This window comes from Rhizopus delemar, genomic scaffold, assembly GCF_000149305.1.
Source record: "Rhizopus delemar RA 99-880 supercont3.1 genomic scaffold, whole genome shotgun sequence".
Taxonomy (NCBI): domain Eukaryota; kingdom Fungi; phylum Mucoromycota; class Mucoromycetes; order Mucorales; family Rhizopodaceae; genus Rhizopus; species Rhizopus delemar.
Window position 1 is genome coordinate 4,587,751 of NW_027137827.1, and position 20,070 is coordinate 4,607,820.

Sequence of the window (20,070 nt, forward strand, 5' to 3'; positions counted from 1 at the left end):
TTTTCTGATATAAGGAAATAGGATTACAAGTGAGCAGTAAACTAAAGCGAGTTTTAAATACTCATTTGAATAAAGGAAGAATAGTATCAAACCATTCGTCTTTAAACTGTCAAATCTCAGTCTATCGATTTATAACCAGCACAAAATGAATAAACACAATTGCAGTGTAACAGTATTTTTCTCCTTTTTAATGTCGCAAAAGCATATTGACTTTAATCCGTGTCAATGTCACAGTAAACATTGGTTTACATAAGCAAACCTTTTTTGTGATGCTTTCAAAAAAAATTATTGGGTAAAATTCTCGTGAAACATACACACTACATGTGTGACAAGCAACTGACTGATGTTTAAAAGTCAAGTGATACAAAATGGAAGGGAATACAAATGTAAGCGAAATTAAATTTGTTAAGCCGTCATGAAATGCAAGAGATTGACTGTTATGAAATGAACAATAGAAACAATAAAAATGTTTTTAATAAGAAGCAGAAACCAAGTTATGATCATGTCTTGTATCTTAATTGTTCTTTCTTATCCTTCTCTAACATTTTTGGGTCAAGAAACAGCATTGCTTCATTATTCAACAATTCAGATTATTGCACGATTTAATAGCTCTTACTTGCTTTATGTCGTCATAAAACCACAGTCAAATAATCACCTTATTGTCAAAAAATAACATTTACAGTCAAAAGATGATGTAAAGTAAAATATGAATCCGATACTAATCAACTTTATGTAACGCAAACTTGTTTATAGATCTATCACAACCTCTTGACACATCAAGAAAGAAAAGGTGTTGGCCAATATGAATTCTTTGATAAATCACTTTTTCCCTCTCTTTCTCTCCTCAAAAGTTATATCATCCAATAACAAAAGCATGTCTTGCTCTGAGTAGTACAGATGCGTGCACGGCCAAATGCCAATAGAACATATAGTCAAGAAGAACGGAAGATGAATCTAAAAAATACAGACTATAAACGTGTGTGGCCCACACGCGCTGAGATAGCTATTGATTCTGTAAAAAAAGATTTTCAGATAGCTGTGATGTCATTTAATACGAAGATTAAAAAGGAGAAAAATAGATGGCCTATGTTGTATATTTTCCACATGGACAATTTAAACCTATAAAGAAATAGACTAGTTTATTTATTTATGCAAAAGAATGAATTCATCACACATGAACTCCTTAATATCCCTCCTATTGATTTTTACTATCATCTTTCAGGAAAAGTATAAAAAAAAAGTTTAAATGATTCAAGTTGACATCACTAATCTCGATTTGTAACAGTTTCCACGAATAGTCTAAACCCTACACACACACACACACACACACACACATATTTGAATCAACAACAATCTTGCTTCACTTGTCCAACTTGGCATTATGTCATAGACAAGGAGATTGCTAGTTTATTTTGTCCAACTTGAAATGATAGGATAATGATGGAAGTTAAGTGTTACACAAGTCAACATGAGCCAATAATTTCTCGAATAAGCATGCTATTCTTTAACTGAGATAGAACAATTTGGAACAAACTGGATTAACTTTATTAAAGAAAAAAATATGTACAAAGATAGGTAACCAAATGGGGGCGGGGAAGGGGGGAGGGATTTTTTTTTCACTTCAATGAAAGGGATGTAAAGGAGTTTTTTTTTTTTTTTTTTTTAAAAATCATGGGCATATGTATGTATATATATTATGACTCTTATAAGCAAAAAACGAAAGAAAAGATCATATAGAAAATGACATGAATTGGAAGAAAAGAAGGGAGATTAAGCAATAGTGTGAGATTGTGAAAAGTAGTCATCCATATTTGTCGGTGCGATCTTATCCGATTTGTTAATGACTGTATCAAGGAAAGGCGTCAAACCAGTTGAGCTATAATAAGGAGTGGGTTGAGGAAGCATACATGATTCTCTTCTTGGGTAAGCATTGGATGTAATTTGGGCTGATGTTCGACGAAGATAAGCTTGTACGGATTCACAATTGCAATTTCCGTGTGAAAGAAGTAGGTTACGCAAATACATGCTTTCTTCTTTTAATTGTGCAACCATTTCTCGAAGTTCTTCATTACGTGATGCGGACATTTCGGCTCTTTGTTCGAGTTCCTGCATCCAAGTCTTTTTCTTTTGACGGCATTTATAAGCTAAAAAGTTGGTTATTAAAAAGAGATGCCATTAAACTCTTTTTGTAATTTACCTGCAACACGATTTCGCTCTAAAAACTTTTTACGACGTTCTTCTGCGTCTTCACCTTCAAATACAATACGTCTCTTTCTACCGCCTGTTGATTTAGGTTTGTATTCTTCTTCTTCATCATCTGTGCTCTTTGCTTTCTTGTTGCGAGTCGTTCGCATCGTACGACGTGTTACGGGTTCTTCTTGTATATCTGCCAGACTGTTTCTCGGGCTGATGGTTAATGATACGGATGAGTTGGTAGGACTTTGACTTAATGACATGGGAGGCGTAGGAGGTGATAGAATAGGTTCCTGCTTTGGGCTTACGGGTGTCCACTTGTGTTCTTTTGTTAATACTGTGGGTGAGTGAAAATTACAGTCAAACGGGTTCATTTCAGTCGTAAGACTTGGCGTAAGATTCCACTGACCGTTTTCATATAAAAAACGAGTTGGCGTAGCCAAAGGTCCAACATTATTTTCTAAAAAGAATATTTAGAAACAATAAATAAAAGTAGATATTAAGTGCTTTACCTTCAGTCATCATTTTAAAAGGAAAAATAAAAAATAAAAATTAAAGCAAGGGAAAAAGATGAAGGAAAAAAAAAAAATAAGCTTTATTTATATACAAAAGCCCTTGCTCATTTTCGTACAATCGGAATCTTAATCTACCCACACTCACACAAACGATAGGTTTTTCGATCCCTTTGGGGTCAATGCGGATTTATGACGTCAGGTGCTAAATTTATCTGAGATTAATTTGTATGATATCACGATCCACAAGTAGTCTGGAACCTGTCAACTATAACAAATTATAGCGTCAAAAAATTTTATCTAATTTTTTTTAGTGTTAGAAGCATAAAGAATGAATTAGACTCACTAAACATGTTTTACAATTGACATGTGTGTAACTAGAAACAAAAAGAAAAATAACCCATTTCAAATCTGATAAACTACTTGGTTAAAGTATTTAAACATAAATTAGATTTGAATAAAGGGGAAGTGGAGCAGAGTGGCTTTCTCCCCTGTTCAGTGGGAAAGATGAGGTCAAGCAGGGGTTCCTATCGACCAACAAGTGGGTAGAAAGTTCTATTTTTGGAAGGCAAGTGATACATAATAGGATCGAGATAGAAACATTCGGGAATAAAAAAAAAGGTCAGCTCAATCGAGTTTAACTCTGTGGATTTTCGATTTGATTTGAAAGAGAAAAGTGGGGGAGGGAGGGAGGAGGGGACACAAAAAATGATTGTTTTTATTTCTTTGCTTTTTCCCTTTCGAGTTGTTTCATTTCTGATTGTTCTCCTTCTAATAAATGCATAACACCTTTAACCATCTTGTTATATTCTTCATCCTTCTCTTTACGCTCCTTTGCCTTTTCTCTAGCCATGAATTGATTGTCTTTACGCAGCTCGCGCAATGCACCCTTCTTTTCTTTCTTGACTTGTGATTCCAATTTGCGAAGTTGGGATCGTTCGTGATCTGGGTCGTAGTGACGATCCACAGAATAAGCTTTTTCGAACTTTGGAAGATGTTGTGCGATTGGTACTGGACGATGTTGTTGCATACGAAGTGGCGTCTTTGTACGCTTTTCGATGCAAAATTTAATTTGTCGTTCTAAACGACCTTTTAATGTGATGAATAAAGTCTATTGTTTACATGTTTAATATTACACCAAACAAACAAACAAAAATAAACTTGCCTTAATATCTTGATGCCAATTCAATAAACTCAATTGTTCGATTATTTCTAGTAAACTTTCAAAGATTTCTTTCAATGCAGGTGTTGATGCATATAATTGTAAGTATTTCTCTAATTGACGTAGTGTTCCTTGAACGAGAGATAATCTATTATCATCATTTTCCATTTCTGTACTTAATTCCTCTAATCGTACGGGAGAAATAGTTTGCAAATCTTTTCCTTCCATGTCCGCGACAGGCATATACAATGGTTTATCCAAGGGGAAATAACCAGGGATGTTGTCTTTAAATGTTTCTTGAGGTGCTAGGATGACCAAATTCTTGTATAAAAAGTTTAATGATTCAGGGATAAAACGCTTGGATACTTTTTGATACTAATAAAAGGATGTCAACTCCTTTTTTGTTCTATAATGTTCTATTCAACTTACTTCATACAAGATTTGTGTTAAAAATAATCCACGGCCCATATCTACTTCAGTTTGAATACGGCACTGAGACAATGCGTGACAAATAAATAGCATGGCTGGTGTACCAACAGGATGATTTAAATCGGATGTTGAGAATACTTGTCCAATGTTTCTTAAAATCATTAAATCTTCTACATCAGGCCATGATGAACCCGTATTGAATTTCATTTTCTTTCCCATCTCGGCTTGCATCTTTCTTAATTTATCTGTAAATACTTCTGCAGAAGCTTCAGGTACTTGCTGAGAAATGTCAAATATATGTGCACTCAACTTTTCAAGGACATCAATTGGCATTGGACTCACAGTGGATGCAACGTATGCCACATGATCAACCAAGACTCCTAAAAAGGTTGACAATTTGCTCTTATTTTCAGGGTTAAGCTTGACATGATAAAGCACACGAATACGTTGTGTAACAACAATAACGTCCTCTATTTCAAGACCATCCAATATCGTCAAGAATTCATCGTGGCTTGTAGGACATTCAAATGTATAAGGTATCTCTCGCTTCTTTCCAGTAGTAGTCTTGGTACTGGATTTTTTGATCTTTTTGACCATGCCGGATGTACCAAATTCATTCATATCGTCCTCATCATCAGCACCAAATTCAGGTCCTTCATCATCACTACCTTCAATATCTTCATTATCCGTTTCTTCCTCTTCCTCCTCTTCTTCTTCCTCCTCCTCTTCTTCATCTTCGTCTTCTTCTTCTTCTTCACTTGCACCATTCTGTATGTCTTCAAGGGTCAAACCTTTACCAAGATTGTTAACCTCATCTTCCAATTCTTCAAGATAATCATCATCCAAATCATCTGCTTGTGGTGCATTCTTTCTCTTCTTGCGACCCTTCTTGTGATCATCTTCATCCTCATCTTCAGAGTCAAGGCCTTCCATACGTCTCTTTCTAGCTCTTTCAGCCTTCTCAAGCTTTTCCTTTTCTTCCAACGCAATTTCTTCTTCAGTCTTTGTACGATCGGTAGCCATAGCACGTCTATCTGAAGCGAGTTCCATCAAGGCTGAATCATACTCGGAGTAATCTTCCAAATCGTTGGATTGAACATTTTCACTTTCTGTCTTTCTAAATAAAGCAGTTTGAGAAGGAAGTGGCTTTCTAACAGGTTTTGTTTCCAAGAGATCTCTAATATCATTTAATTCATCATCCAAATTTTCACGCAGTTCCTCATCTTCTGCTTTGGCTGCTTGACGTTCAGCCTATAAACCGGTTCATTTTCTTATTTCGTCTTTTTATTTATTTATATATACCTTGTGCATCTTACTCTTGGCAATGATCTCCTTCATGATCTCATGCTTTGATTTATGTCTCTCTTCTTCTGGCTCATTCTCTTCAAAACCACCAAAGTGCAACTTGGACACAATGTTCTTATCCATCTGTTTATCCTCATCTTCATCACTCAAAGCAAGGCCCGCATCATCAAAGTCATCCATAGTAGCCAATGATTGACCGTAGTGAGTCAGTGATAAATCCTCATCATCATCATCCAAATTGAACATGGAACCACGAGAGCTCTTTTGCTTTTCTCTTGTGAATCTTTCCAGCATTTTTTCTTCAGGTGTCAAGTGAGGATTGCTTTCACCAAAACGTTTATCAATAATACCACCCCGACGATGCTTATTTTTCATTTCTAATAACAATGTCTTCTTTCGCTATATACACAAAAAAAATCTTAGTTTTGAGTCAGAGAAAAAGACAGATCTAACTTACGTTTTCTTCACCCACTTGTTTGCTGAGTGTAGGCTTTCCTTGAGTTCCTTTCATTTTTCTGCCCAAGATCTCAAACTTTGTACGTTGTACTTTTGTTTCAAATGGATTGAATTCGCCTCGAATATGAGATAATTTTTTATCTAGATCCACTCTCTCTGTAGGTCTTCCTTTTTTACGATCCTTTTTAGAACGACTCGCTTTCGCTTGTTGACCGACCACACCGGCAGATTGAAGTGACTTCTTGAGTCTTTTTAAGGCAGATCCTCCACTGTTTGTTTTAGGCTTATTGGATACCATGAGGGAAAAGTTTAAAAAAGACTGTAACAATTGCAAAATTTTTTTTTACTTTCAAAGTCTTAGTAAAATGAATCTCCGATTGTGGCAAAAACTTTTTCAAAGCAGCCATCATTCTTTTTCCCTCTGCATTTCATTTCCTATCTTGAAAACCATTGTAAAAATTCATTCTACAATGTATGGTTGATGAGTAGAAAACGAAAAGTAAAGATCACAAATCATAATTGACAATCAATGTCAAAAAAATGAAAGAGATTTGTTACATGAATTTTGGAAACATTTCTCCATCAGCATTGTTTATTGAAGAATGTTCTTTTACGAAAAATAAATTGGTTTCTCTTTAACATGATTCCTATCCCATTATTTTTCACAAGGTCATCGTCAATAAAATCTGCTTCATACGCGTTTCATTTTTATATACTATGCAGAGCTGAGGTATGGTATGCGAATTTATAGCTGAAATCATATCGTGATGATCATTCTCCAATACACATAGCACATACAAGAGATTTGTTTTAGAAAAAAAAAAAAAATACTGCTCTGAGCGATTTTGAATCCTATAATCATGGAATCAAGGCAAGCTGTGATAAAAGAGTACTTTATAAAAAGTGCTACAATAATGTGTGGTACTTTCAGCATTTCAAGAGTTTTTCTTTGAAAGATATTACTTGATTTATGTCGGACGTTGAAGAAAGTAGAATGATTTACATCAAGATAAGCTATTGAATAAAGTAGTGGTTTAATTAAAAAAAGAAAACATGGTGGACATAATGATTGAAACGAGCACAGACAGTGAATGGATTGTTCCCAGAGATTATAATGGATCTGTGATTCTATAAACACCACTTGTCTTTAGAGAAAAACAAAAAAAAAATAGTGAAAGAGATTTACTTGATGATAACACTGTTTTAGATGAACTCTTCTTTCCCTCGAAACCAAGGTACCTGAACTTTTGTTGTTTCATTGGCACTTTAGTATTTGATTCGATTATCGGAATGTGTTTGAAACACAGCTATTCTGCACTCCTAGAAAAAAAAAAGGATGCTTTTCTATTTGATCTGTGAGAGCGATATCACAATGATCCTTTTATTCGACAAATGACACTTCTTTGCTGTGAATACCAGAATATATAAACTACATACGTGGTGAATGCATGTACGACATCAATGGTGTAAACAAGTCTGTGTCTACAGAATAAAAAAGAAACAAAACAAAAAGCTTGACTCTATCTCGTTTCTTCTTTTTTTTTTCTTTTTTTTATCGTTAGAAATAGTGAGGAGGAAAATCAAAAAATTATTCCTTTTTTTTTTATATAAAATTATTTAAACGCGCGCAACTATATACTATGCGAGGGAAAAGTGAATATGTACCTGGAACAACTGTATTTGCAAAATTAAAAGGATATCCTTGGTGGCCTGCAAGAGTAGGGGGAGAAAATAGTGTTCAACTTATAATTACTCATGAAAGCATAGATTGAATCCGACAAAAATGTACCTGCCAAAGTATTAAAGCAAAAGACAAAATCAAAAGGTGCATTATATACCGTGTTCTTTTATGGTTCAAGAGACTAGTAAGTACTGTGTGAAGGATTAAGAAGAGAACAGAAAACTGAAAATATAAAAGTGGATTCTTTGGACCGGACGCCATCCGACCTTTTAATCATGAGATTGTTAAAAGTGACCTTAAAGCAAAAAAGTTTAAAACAAAGGACTTGGAATTGGCTGTTCGTCAAGCGTTGAACCCTTCACTACTGAAAAAAGGAGCGGAGGAAGAAGAAGAAGAAGAAGAAGAAGAAGAGGAGGAGGAGGAGGAGGAGGAAGAGGAAGTGAGACCAGAGAAGACTACAAAAAAGAAAATAGAATCAAAGAAAAAAGAGAAAATAGAGAAACCAAAGACAAAGAGGAGAAGTCATAAAGAGGCTATTAGAGAAGAAGAAATAGAAGAGAACGATCAAAAGAGAAGACGTAAATCAATATCGGTTGAGAAGGAAGAAGGATCACCTCAGACGAATGATGTAAAAGAAGATTTTAAAAAGACACCAGAGTATAAACATGTTTATCACATCAGACACAAATTACAACGATTGGTATATAACAAGAAAGAGGTAAAGCAATATAGAGTGGAGGAAATGAATGTAATGTTTTGTATAAAAGGGTGAGATTCCAAAAGAAGATTATTCAAAGATTCTACAAGTCATAAAGGAAATTGAAGAGGCACCAATGACATATAGTCTTTTAAGAGTAAATAGAAAAGGATTTGAGAGAGAAAGAATGCTTATAGGCGTTTATGAATAGGATACCAAGATTGGCAAGGTTGTCAAAGCAGCTTGTATTTATCCATTTGAAGATGACACTATCAAAGACCGTTGCCAGCAGCTGATGAAAAGTTGGAAAAATAATTTTCTTGATAGTCAATCATCACCATCAGCAATAAAAGAGAAAATGAGTGATGATAGTGAATTGCAAGAATAATAAAAATGTTACCAAAGTAGGAAAAGTTATTTTATTTACTAAAGAAGTTGAATTTGACCTTTCTTTCTGTATATATTCATGTGTACAACTTTGCCTATTTTAGCTATCCAACTAAACAATCTCTCACTCTCTCTCTCTTTTTTTTATTTTTCTACTTCTTCTTCTCTTCTTACTGCCCTCAATGCATCTATATCAAATCATCTTGGCTTGTTGCTTATTCGTATCTTATTGTGCATTAGCAGCGCCTACAGGCGATTTACCGCGTCATGAACCTGGTACTATTTATTTAGTTGATCATGCTATTGTATTAGGTAAGCAGTGTCATTTATTATCGCTCGAGTATTAACGTAAAGAAAAAGATGATGGTTATTATTTGACTGTTCAAGGTGTTTTAGGAGGCATTGTATTACTTTTATGTGCCATTTTACTCATCTTTCGATCTCTGTGGGATCACACCTTAGCCGGTACCCACACTCAAAACCTAACAGGCTTTATCACCATGGGCTTTGTTACCTGGATCATGCTTGCTAATTTCGAACCACACGATACCTATGGTACCAACCGTCTCACCATCTACTTTATCGTCCCCCTCATTGTAGGTGTTGTGGCCAGCTTTTTTATGTATGTCACCATCCAGCTCTATTTGATGCTACTGGGTGGTTTTGGTGGTCTTGCGTTTGGACTGTGGATCTTGGGATGGAGAGATAATTTATCGATCACTTCAGGGTACGGTCGAGCGACTTTGCTGACTATCTTGGTAGTCATTTTCATGCTTCTTTCACTGTATCACCATTCAATGCATAAACTGGGTGCTGCCTTGGCAGGAAGTTACATGCTTTTTATGGGACTTGATATCTATGTACACACTGGGTTTTTATATTGCTTCACGACAACATTGGACCCAAATCATCGTAAATGACATCTACACAGGCAAATGTATCTCGTGCTAACATGTTCCATTTAGCGCATACGTACAAGATGTATCGCGAGGTTTACATCATGCAGTCCTGTTTAATTATCGCATTTTTAGTATCTTATATCATTCAAGGATTGGGCATTCGACCTGGTGTAAGTGAATTGAGTATGAAAACACAGTCATTCGATTGATTCTCTTGAATAGATTTTATATCAACACAGAGTTTGTATGAGCACATACATCAGTAACCCTGAATACAACACAAAAGGTTCAGTCAACAAATTTATCATTCCCACAGGATTTGTGCCTCAAGTCAATTGGAGGTTTTGGTCAAGAGGCGCTCCTCCTCCTCCCCCTCCTCCAGCCCAACCTGCTCCAGTAGTGTCCTCAACCTAAAAATAAAGCATAGCGTAATTTATCTAAAAAGTCATTTACTTGTCTCTTTTTTGAATTTTTACAAAACATAAACAGGTACTGTTTCACTTGAAAAAATAAATAGATGGATTATAGAGGATAACTAGTATCTGTCAGCAAAGAACTTAGATTAAATTTCCTTTGTGATTCAAAGGAACAAGATATGTTTGTGACGATTTGAGTTATTCATCAGTATTCTTGTCACTGGCTTTGTTTTTTTTTAAACGTTGGTTATCATAAGAGTCGATTTATATGTAGACACATCCTTCCATATTTCTTCTTTATAGCTCAATTTATAATAGATATTATCATTTTCACTAGCAGACAAAAGATAAGAAATGGGTTGATAAAGTAGTCTGATGACAATCAACACAAACTTGACATTCTCTAAGCATCTGGAGTATTCATCTAATTCATCACGTATGACTTTAAGACAAAGAATTGTATAAAAAGACACGTAAAACCATATTTATTTCCCTCAAGGAAGTTCGACTTTGTATCCTTTTGAATGAATACAACAAAAATCAAGGATAACACTTGGGTTTGATTTGAAAAAAAGTATTTTAAGCCATGAGTTATATCACTTTAAGGATCTATAATTCATGAATCTTTGGAATAACTTGCAAAGTAAGCTTCTCTTTCCACTGAAGAGGAAAAAAAAGTAGGGGAGTTTATTCAATCTGCTGCTTCAAAATTACAAAGGAGCATTTTAAATTGGCCAATTCATTTTATTTTATATCTCAACATAAGAGAGTAATGCAATTAACGTAGAAAATACATGGAGCAGACTTCAACAGTTGGCTTTTTTAAGTAAAAAAGATAGTGTTTCTCGATAAATTAATTTTGATAAGATAAAGAGAGAGAGAGAATGAAACGATACTTTTTGTTTATTTTTTCGTGAATAAAAAAAAGTCATTCCACTTTTAGAAACCAAGAGTAGTGTTCTTGACAACAACGCCATTTTTTTGCGTAGTCTTAAAAAAAAAGTCATTCGTTTTTGAAGGAATACAACGGATCTGATTAAGGAAGGCAGTAGATTCAATTTGATTGGATAAAGTTCATCTTCCGAAATCGACTTTTATGTGTCATTGTATTTGGGCGCATAAAAGTAATAACGGGATGTTCCACTGCGTTCGGTTATCAGTTTTAATATCAGAAATCATACATGTTTTTTTTTATATTACTTATCCCGAAATATCTATTGTCTCCTCCGTAGGCTGACTTGCTGTCAATGTCAAATAAGGTATGGCTGTAGTACATTCTATGCACGTTCTATAAAGTAATTTACTAGTTTAAAGCAAAAAACATGAGCAAAAGAAGCCTGATATGCTTTGGTTTTCATTTCATTTGAACGTATTCTTTCTTTTTTTTTTTGCAGAGTATTTTTTATGCGTTTTTTTTTTTTTTTTTTTTTTTTTACTACGATCAAAGATATCTTCGATTACAGAAACAGAAAGGGATTTGCCGGAGTATGAATACTTGTCTTTTAATTTTATTCTTTGAAAGAAGCATAAAGAATAAACTGATGGTACGGTGTTTATCTGTTCACAAGTACTGGTAAGCAACATACTTGTTTTAAGGAAACATTAAACTCTATTTGCCAGCTATTGAAAGAAAGAAAGAAAAAATATGCATTTTAATTCTCCGATGCTTTCGGGCACAGTCGTTATTAGGTATCGATTTGCTGATATGACATTGCGACGAAAATAGTATAAAAGAAACCCACTCTTTTTTCGTTCAAAAAAAATCATTATTCAATACTCTACAAAACAAATTTAAAAACATGCCTGCTATTAAAATCGGTCAACATCTCCTTAACCGTCTTAAGGAAATCAACATTGATGTTGTCTTTGGTGTTCCTGGTGATTTCAACATGGTAAGCAGACAATTGAATTGAACGAGAGCCTATAAACTTATTATTTCTATAGCCCTTGTTGGATATCATTGAAGATGACCCAGAACTTACCTGGGGTAACAATGCCAACGAATTGAATGCATCTTATGCAGCTGATGGTTATGCTCGTATTCGTGGTGCAGGTGCTGTTGTCACTACCTTTGGTGTAGGTGAGCTGTCTGCTGTCAACGGTATTGCTGGTTCATACTCTGAGATGCTTCCCGTGATTCACATCGTCGGTACTCCTTCTACTAAATCCCAAGCTGCCGGTGCCATGCTTCACCACTCTTTGGGTGACGGTAACTTTGATGTGTTCTTCAACATGTCCTCCATGATTGCCTGTGCCTCTGCTCACCTCAAGAAACAAACGGCCATTGCAGAAATTGACCGTGTGATCTCCCAAGCTGTTCTCTCCAAGCGTACAGGTTACATTGGTATCCCTATCGATCTGATCAAGACTGAGGTTGAAGTACCTGAGCCCATTCCTGCCCTCAAGACCGAATTACCCAAAAACCCAGCTGATGTCCAAGCGATTGCCTTGAGAGTGGTCACGGATGCGATCGCCAAAGCCCAATTCCCTGTGATTGTTGTCGATGGCTGTGTGCTTCGCCAGAGATGCCAAAAGGCAGTACAAGCCTTTATCGAACGTACTGGTTTCCCTACTTATGTTGCTCCTATGGGTAAGGGTGCCGTTGACGAATCCTCTGTGAGTTACCGTGGCTGCTACTCGGGTAATGTCACATTGGAAGCAGTGAATGAAGAGATCAAGCAAGCCGATTTGATCATCGAAGTGGGCTCCATCAAGTCTGATTTCAACACGGGTAACTTTTCATACTCTCTCGACCGTTCCAAGACGATCACCTTGCACTCCTTTGCCACCATCGTGTTTTGTGCTGAATACCAAAAGGTCTCCATGCTCGAATTCATTCCTCTCTTGACCCAAGCCCTTCCCGAACAACCCCGTCAATTCAACCTGGGTCCCCGCCCAAGACCCGTACCTATCCAACCCGGTACCGAAATCACCCACAACTACTTTTGGCACAAGGTACCCGAATTCATGGATGAGAACGCCATTGTCTGTGCCGAGACCGGTACAGCTGAATTTGCTTCACTCAACATGGACGGACCCAAGGGAACGACTTATATCACCCAATTCCTCTGGGGCTCTATCGGTTTCTCAGTAGGTGCCGCTGTGGGTGCTGCGATCGCCGCTCGTGATCGTCGTGTGTATCTCTTTGTCGGTGATGGTTCCTTCCAATTGACCTGTCAAGAAATCTCTGGCTTCCTTCGCCATGGTTTGACACCTGTGATCTTCTTGCTGAACAATGACGGTTACTTGATCGAAAAACTCATTCACGGTCCCGAACGTGCCTATAATAACTTTCAAATGTGGGAATACAGCAAGACGCTTGATTATTTCGGTGCTCATCTTGAACACAACAAGTCCATGGGTGTTCCTCCCGTTGGCTTCGAAGGCAAGGTAGCCACACGCGATGAATTTGAATCCGCCATGAGACAGGTTCAAGCCAATCCTGACAAGATTCATTTCCTTGAAGTCATTATGCCTCAATTTGACTCTCCTCGTGAACTTGAACTCTTGGTTGCCAACTCTGAAAACCGTTAAAATCTTAGAATTCATTTTTTTTTTGTATCATTCGTTCTATACTTCATTACTACAGTAAATTCATAATAAAATCATATTTTTGAAAATAAGCTTTTTTTTTCTTTTACCTGTGGGCCCCATGATGATTGGTGTAACTTTTACAAGCTTTGGATTGCCAAGTTTTATCAGCATGTGACAAGTCAGCACACGCTCTTGAATATTTCTAGGCAACAAGGCTTTGATTTCTTTTAGGGACTTGGTTTATATTGAATCCTTTTAAGGATTGTATTTAAAAATAGTTTTATTGCAAGAAATGATGTATGTATGGGTGTTTGTTACAATGTAAATAGGCATGAAAATATATACAACAAGAAAAAACGGTCTATAAAGTCTATAAGCATTCAATAAAATGAATTATTATTCGTCATGGCCACAAGGACAAGATTCATCGTGAGTGAACTGAGAGACATCGATTCCACAACCAGGACAGAAGGCATATTCATAAAGAAATGTAAATTGAACCAAGTTTAGTGAGTCCATGTTTTTGATTGTAAAAGGATAAGGAAAAGAAAGAGACAGTTTGAGAAGCAACCTTTTTATAAACATATTCCTTCAACCAAGGTCATTCATTCCCTAAACTATTTTCCTTGTGTGGCAAAAGTACGCCGGCAGAGACGGATAAATATGCTTGCGCTCTCTTTTGACTTGTACAACTCTAATTTGTTTGTGCTAAGCATCGATGGGGGTCCACTTTTAGCCATTGTTTGTTATAGGCCTTGGCATTGTCTATTAATAAATTAGAAAAAGAGCAGACGAGAGAGAGAGAGAGAGAGTGAAGGGGGGGGGACCATCTGATCTGTCTTTACAAGTCACATCTATGACAATTTTTATGCCTTTTTTGAGAAAAAAAAATCTATTTTTTTTATCCTTCCTTCTTACTCTTTCACAGCATGTCCCATCTTCCGACCATCGTCGTCCTCATTTCTGGATCCGGCACCAACCTTCAAGCTCTTATTGACGCCACACAATCCACACAACTGAAAGCAAAGATCATTGGGGTGATATCCAACCGAAAGAATGCATACGGACTCGAACGTGCCCAAAGGGCCGGTATACCCACCCAGACCTTTTCACTCAAAAAGTTCAAGGACGCTGGCAAGAGCCGTGTTGATTTTGATATTCACGTCGCTCGAACGATCCAAGAAGAATACAAGCCGGACTTAGTCATCTTGGCCGGTTGGATGCATATCCTTTCACCCGAATTTTTATCTCACTTTCAAAACAATGTCATGAACTTACATCCTGCCTTACCCGGTCAATTTGATGGAGCACACGCGATCGAGAGAGCCTTTGAAGCTTATCAACGAGGAGAGATTGAATACACAGGCATCATGGTTCATAAGGTGATTGCCGATGTGGACCGTGGTGAGGTGATTCTTCAACAAAAAGTACCTATTGAACCCACAGATACCTTGGAGGATCTCGAGCAGCGTATTCACACAGCTGAACACAAATTGATTGTTGAAGGAGCACAGATCTTTTTGGACATCTTGAAACATTAAATGACGTGTGGATTTTGTGCAAGAAAAAAAAAAAAGTGAAATCATTGGATAATAAAAGCTTATTAAGAAAAGCTTGTTTTATGCTAGAATGACTTTTTCAATATTTGTACTTGCGTTGATCGAGTGATCATTTTGGATCAATTCGTTATTTATCTAAATCGAGCCCCCCCTCCCTTGCCTTTCACGATTTCAGAATTTCATATAAATCAAAAGAAGGTTTGAGGAAAAAGTGGACAGGCCCAACTGTTGGTCAAAGATACTTTCTAAGGCATTATTTGACAGTGATGATGTATTAACTAAATGAGTCATTTACGCAAAATAAAAAGGTATAGCAAAGAAGCCTTTTGTTTTCACTGCTGTACTTTTGAAGCCAAGATACACGTAGCTCTGACAATCGATTCAAAGCAGATGTTTGAACCAGATCACAGCTTATACGCAACTGGCCCACAGATTTCCAAAAGCGGTTGATTCTCATACGATCAATGCTTTTTGATACAAGAATGATAATAAAACATGATAGCAACTTTCTTTTCTTTTCAGTGTGAATAAATTTAGCAAAGGAGGAAAGGGGATTTGCTTGATATTAAAAAAGAGCTTTATAAAAAGACATTTGAGAACAGTAGCGTATTTCGATTGGATGAAGAATATGAATCTTGTCAAAAGGAGAATATGACTACAATCATAAAGTTGAAGAAAAAAAAAAAAGTAGATTGGCTACAAGTTCTTTATAGTTTAGGTGTAAGAACAACTATGGAAAATATGTATAAAATTCTGTGCCTTATTTCTTGCTTGGGCGGAGCACTGAATTTGTTTTCAGGAAAAAAAAAAAAAAAAATTGTTCATTTTTTCAATCCCATCAGTCAAGTAAAAAAAAAAAAAAAATGTCGGGTCAGGTTGAAGCGGTAGATGCACAACGTCTTGTGCACCCTACATAAAGCAAGGTTTTGTGTACGCTTTTTGTTTCTTTCTTTTCCTTTTATAATTTACATTCCATCTATTTATTTAGCTTTATTTTTATTTTTTATTTTTTTTATAAAAAATGTATCAAAAACCAGATGCTACTGAAACATCCAGAGTGACTGAAAGACAGAGTACGACTGAAATGCCAAGGTACGAAAAACCAAATGCGTATGATGAAGAGACGATGGTTGTCACAGCCAGTCGGCAAGGTAGCCGAAGTAGCCGGATGACAACTGATTCTTATTCCAGCCGATTCTTTTCCCAAGCAAGCTCAACACCCAACACATCCCCTCCTTCTTCTCCCAAACCTTCCTTTCAGACCATCACGCCCTCGATTCTCAGTCAGACTGTAGTGACCAGTTCGATCTTGAGCCAATCGACTCCGACGACACAAATGACGTTCAGTCAACTGGATGAAGCAGAGAATCCAAAGACGATTCGACGTAAACGAAGTATGATTGTCGACGTACTTCAATATTTTATCTCACAAAAGGAAATTTACGACTGCGACCACCAACTGATCTATCGAAAGTCCACTTCGCGTAGTTGGACAAGTCATCAGATGACCTTGATGGACGCGAACAAGACCAAGTTGGCTGTGGTGAGAAGGAAGGCATTCAATAAGGATCAGATGACGATCGAAGTCAAAGAAGGAGAGACAGAATACCTCGTCAAGAGTTCACAGACCAGTGTTCTATTTGAATACGAGACCTTCTTTTATGGTTATTTTATGCGCTGGAAAAGACCGAGTTTGTTATCGAATGATTTTACATGTGAGATCAAAGTGGTCAATAGTACAACAAACAATAAAAAGGATGATTTTATTGACAGTGACAGTGAAGGAGAAGAGGATGCAGATCATGATCATCACAACCATAAAACATGTAGAAGATGGAAACTATTATTAGAATACACAGATGATGTAGACTGTATAACAATACAACGTCAAGTATTAAATCAAATGGATAAACATGACTTGTTAAAACTAAACTTAATCGTCACTTGTTGTACACTGATTGATATGATCAAAAAGACCTTTTAAAATAAATCATTTCTTTTTTGGCATTGACCCCTTCTTTTCTTGTGTCAAATCAAACTACGGGAAAATAACCGATTGGATAACATTGGAAACATGTTGAAGGAGAAAAATGTTTTTTTTTTTTTTTCTTTTTTAATTTCGGACGATTTGATCCGATGAAATGGAGTTTATTTTTAATGGAAAAAAAAAAAAAAAAAAAAAAAAAAAAAAAAAAAAAAAAAAAAAAAAAAAAAAAAAAAAAAAAAGGGTTGATTATCAGGATGATTTGTTTTATTTTATTTTATTTTTGGTTCAAAACGATCCCTTTTCATTTATTTCCCCCCTTTTTTTTCTTTTATTGTTACTCATCGTGTGACGAACTTTATTACATTATTTATTCAATCAATCATGTCTTTGAAACAATAAAATGTGGTGGACAGTAAACAACGCTATCGAATGTTGGTTGAATCACTTTCTCGATTCCTTATTTTCCTTTACTGACACAATAAACATAACATCACTTGCCTTGATCTATCCATTCTTGTTGTAGTACCTCTCATTTAGCTTACTTTTTTGATATTCTTCAAATGGTTGATTTGTACAATGTACAGTCATTGTAGTACTCAAACATCGATTAAGCTTCTTTTCATAAAAAACATCAGCAAAGATACATTAATTCTTTATTCTTTTTGCTTGAATTACCCCAGTGAAGCAAGTCAACTCGTATTACAAAGGGAGACAAAGTGGGTGTCTTGGATTGATGGTTAGATTTGATACCATTTGAAACCTGGGTTGACACATCGGTAAACACAGGCTTTGATTCAAGACTTTGGCTGAAATAACACTAGTTGAAAGAAATCTTACAATCCACAAAGGTAAATATGACTCACAGTCGTATGGGTTGATGATAGAAAGGAGGTTCAACTGGAACGACAAGATGTCTTTTTTTATTGTCAGAGATCTAATCCAATATCAGGAACAGGATTCATCTTTTATACAGTTGAAATAAGGCGTAAGATAGTGTTATTTAAATCAGAGAGACATTGCCAAATAGTGGAAGTAGTTTACATTATTTTCAGGAATAAATGTCGCTTATTGTATTATAAAGTTTGTAAAAATGCGACATTACTAAAAGTGGTGTACATGAAATGAAACATAGGCCCCTCAATGGAGCCTTTGGATTTACTTTATTCAATCAGAACAATAGGGTTGCTTTTACCATCAAACCTTAGTTTCCCCCCCCTTTTTTCCATTCCGGTCACAATCTTTTTCAAAATGTCCGCAGCCGATAATGTGCCTTGTTCAGAATAAACGGCCGCTCGGGCGGTGTTTTGTCCAGACAAGAGCAGCATGTAATCCGTCAGACCCTTGTCGGCCGCAAAGGTAGCAATGTCCTTTGTTTTGGAGGAATGGATGTCATAAGGAGGGATCAGGTCATGTGCTTCCATGTGTTTCATGAGCTCATTCGGGAAACTACGGACCCATCGTCCGGTGAGGCCTCGGGTCAACCTAGGGATCTCTTTGCAGGTCAGCATATGGTTTCGATGCGCCTTGGGTGTGGTAGATTCGGTAGCAAACATAAACAGGGTGCCTAAGGCTGCACCATCTGCACCGAGGGCCATGACATCCGCCACATCTTGGTCTGTACTCAATCCGCCGGCCGCAATGACGGGTAGACTCACGGCCGGCCTGATCTCTCGAACGAGCTCGCGGATGGGCAGTTGATCTTCTTGACTGTCAGCCTTTAAAAACGAACCACGGTGTCCGCCTGCTTCCAGACCTTGAGCCAGGATCGCATTGGCCTTTCCATCTGCAAGCGCCAAGGCCTCTGCCTGGGTGGTTGCGGTGCCGATGAGATAGACTCCAGCCTGCCAAAGTTGTCGAGTGATGGCATCGGGCAGGAAACCAAAGGTAAAAGAGACCACGGGTACACCTTCATCCAAAATGACCTGGACTTGATCCTCCAGAGGTGGAGAACGTAGCTGATAGGAAGCAGGCCGTACGATGTTGAGTTGAACACGGATCTTGTCCAGGGTATTGTCCGTTTCATATTGTACTTGAAGCTCTTCATGGGTGATTGGGACCTGAGGACGACAAAAGAGATTGACGGCAAAAGGTTTTTGAGTACGTTGGCGAATAGCACGAATCGTTTCACGGAGTTGAGTAGCTGGCATCATCCCTGCTCCCAAGGAACCTAACCCTCCTGCATTGCTGACGGCAGCAATCAACTCTGCACCTGTGTGGCCTGCACAGGGGGCTTGAATAATGGGATATTTTAAACAAAGTGCCTTTGCAAATGACGTATTGGCCCAGCTCATGATTAATAATAAAAATAAAATATAAAAAAAAGGAAAAATAACAAACAAATAAATGAGCGGGGGAACAAAAAGGAAAAAAGTAAAAGACAATATGATTGGTCTGCTGGCATACGATGTACACTACAACCCCACTCTCATTTGGTCTGCTGGCATATGATATACACTACAACCCCACTCTCATTTGATATACCGGTCAGTGAATCAACCTGTTGGATTTCTTCTAGCTTTATAAAAAGAGAGAACAAATCTTTCAATCTCTTCAAGCACGACACTGTACTTTAGCTTCCTCTCAGTGTTCTTCAGTCTTTAATTCATTGTAAACATTCATCTTGTTTTTTATCGCCTGAATCAGTTTCACTTTTGCAGATTGAAACAAGACCAATTCATAATTTCTGCAGCAAAATCAATTGAGCCGTTTCTTTCAGGTCAACAAAAGAAAACAAATCAATCTAAATTGGGTGTCTTTATCTCCTTTGAATTGAAACATATCAGATCACTGAGGGATAATGATTTTAATTCAAGCAATTGAAAATGCCCGCTGGTCTTGTTCACTGTAACAAGT

At 36.9% G+C, this 20,070-nt stretch overlaps 8 protein-coding genes across 8 annotated transcripts; 5 read left to right on the forward strand and 3 right to left on the reverse strand.

Annotated features, from left to right (window-relative positions):
- Positions 1–1,770: 1,770 nt before the first annotated feature.
- On the reverse strand, positions 1,771–2,567 carry RO3G_01772 (uncharacterized protein; the record flags this gene model as incomplete). Its single annotated transcript, XM_067656363.1, has 2 exons — positions 1,771–2,144; positions 2,198–2,567. 2 exons carry the CDS (start codon positions 2,565–2,567, stop codon positions 1,771–1,773), a joined length of 744 nt encoding a protein of 247 aa, XP_067512464.1.
- An 856-nt stretch (positions 2,568–3,423) lies between these two features.
- RO3G_01773 (uncharacterized protein) lies at positions 3,424–6,355 on the reverse strand (the record flags this gene model as incomplete). Its single annotated transcript, XM_067656364.1, has 5 exons — positions 3,424–3,794; positions 3,867–4,242; positions 4,297–5,547; positions 5,599–6,000; positions 6,059–6,355. The coding sequence occupies 5 exons, from the start codon at positions 6,353–6,355 to the stop codon at positions 3,424–3,426; spliced, it is 2,697 nt and encodes an 898-aa protein (XP_067512465.1).
- A 1,342-nt stretch (positions 6,356–7,697) lies between these two features.
- On the forward strand, positions 7,698–8,823 carry RO3G_01774 (uncharacterized protein; the record flags this gene model as incomplete). Its single annotated transcript, XM_067656365.1, has 5 exons — positions 7,698–7,775; positions 7,825–7,922; positions 7,976–8,456; positions 8,506–8,592; positions 8,647–8,823. 5 exons carry the CDS (start codon positions 7,698–7,700, stop codon positions 8,821–8,823), a joined length of 921 nt encoding a protein of 306 aa, XP_067512466.1.
- A 499-nt stretch (positions 8,824–9,322) lies between these two features.
- Positions 9,323–10,135, forward strand: RO3G_01775 (uncharacterized protein; the record flags this gene model as incomplete). The annotated part of the gene is made up of 3 exons (XM_067656366.1): positions 9,323–9,734; positions 9,854–9,891; positions 9,944–10,135. 3 exons carry the CDS (start codon positions 9,323–9,325, stop codon positions 10,133–10,135), a joined length of 642 nt encoding a protein of 213 aa, XP_067512467.1.
- A 1,801-nt stretch (positions 10,136–11,936) lies between these two features.
- On the forward strand, positions 11,937–13,671 carry RO3G_01776 (pyruvate decarboxylase isozyme; the record flags this gene model as incomplete). Its single annotated transcript, XM_067656367.1, has 2 exons — positions 11,937–12,029; positions 12,082–13,671. 2 exons carry the CDS (start codon positions 11,937–11,939, stop codon positions 13,669–13,671), a joined length of 1,683 nt encoding a protein of 560 aa, XP_067512468.1.
- Positions 13,672–14,600: 929 nt separating this feature from the next.
- RO3G_01777 (phosphoribosylglycinamide formyltransferase) lies at positions 14,601–15,212 on the forward strand (the record flags this gene model as incomplete). Its single annotated transcript, XM_067656368.1, has 1 exon — positions 14,601–15,212. One exon carries the CDS (start codon positions 14,601–14,603, stop codon positions 15,210–15,212), a length of 612 nt encoding a protein of 203 aa, XP_067512469.1.
- Positions 15,213–16,251: 1,039 nt separating this feature from the next.
- On the forward strand, positions 16,252–17,214 carry RO3G_01778 (uncharacterized protein; the record flags this gene model as incomplete). Its single annotated transcript, XM_067656369.1, has 1 exon — positions 16,252–17,214. One exon carries the CDS (start codon positions 16,252–16,254, stop codon positions 17,212–17,214), a length of 963 nt encoding a protein of 320 aa, XP_067512470.1.
- Positions 17,215–18,377: 1,163 nt separating this feature from the next.
- On the reverse strand, positions 18,378–19,508 carry RO3G_01779 (uncharacterized protein; the record flags this gene model as incomplete). Its single annotated transcript, XM_067656370.1, has 1 exon — positions 18,378–19,508. The coding sequence occupies one exon, from the start codon at positions 19,506–19,508 to the stop codon at positions 18,378–18,380; it is 1,131 nt and encodes a 376-aa protein (XP_067512471.1).
- Positions 19,509–20,070: the final 562 nt, after the last annotated feature.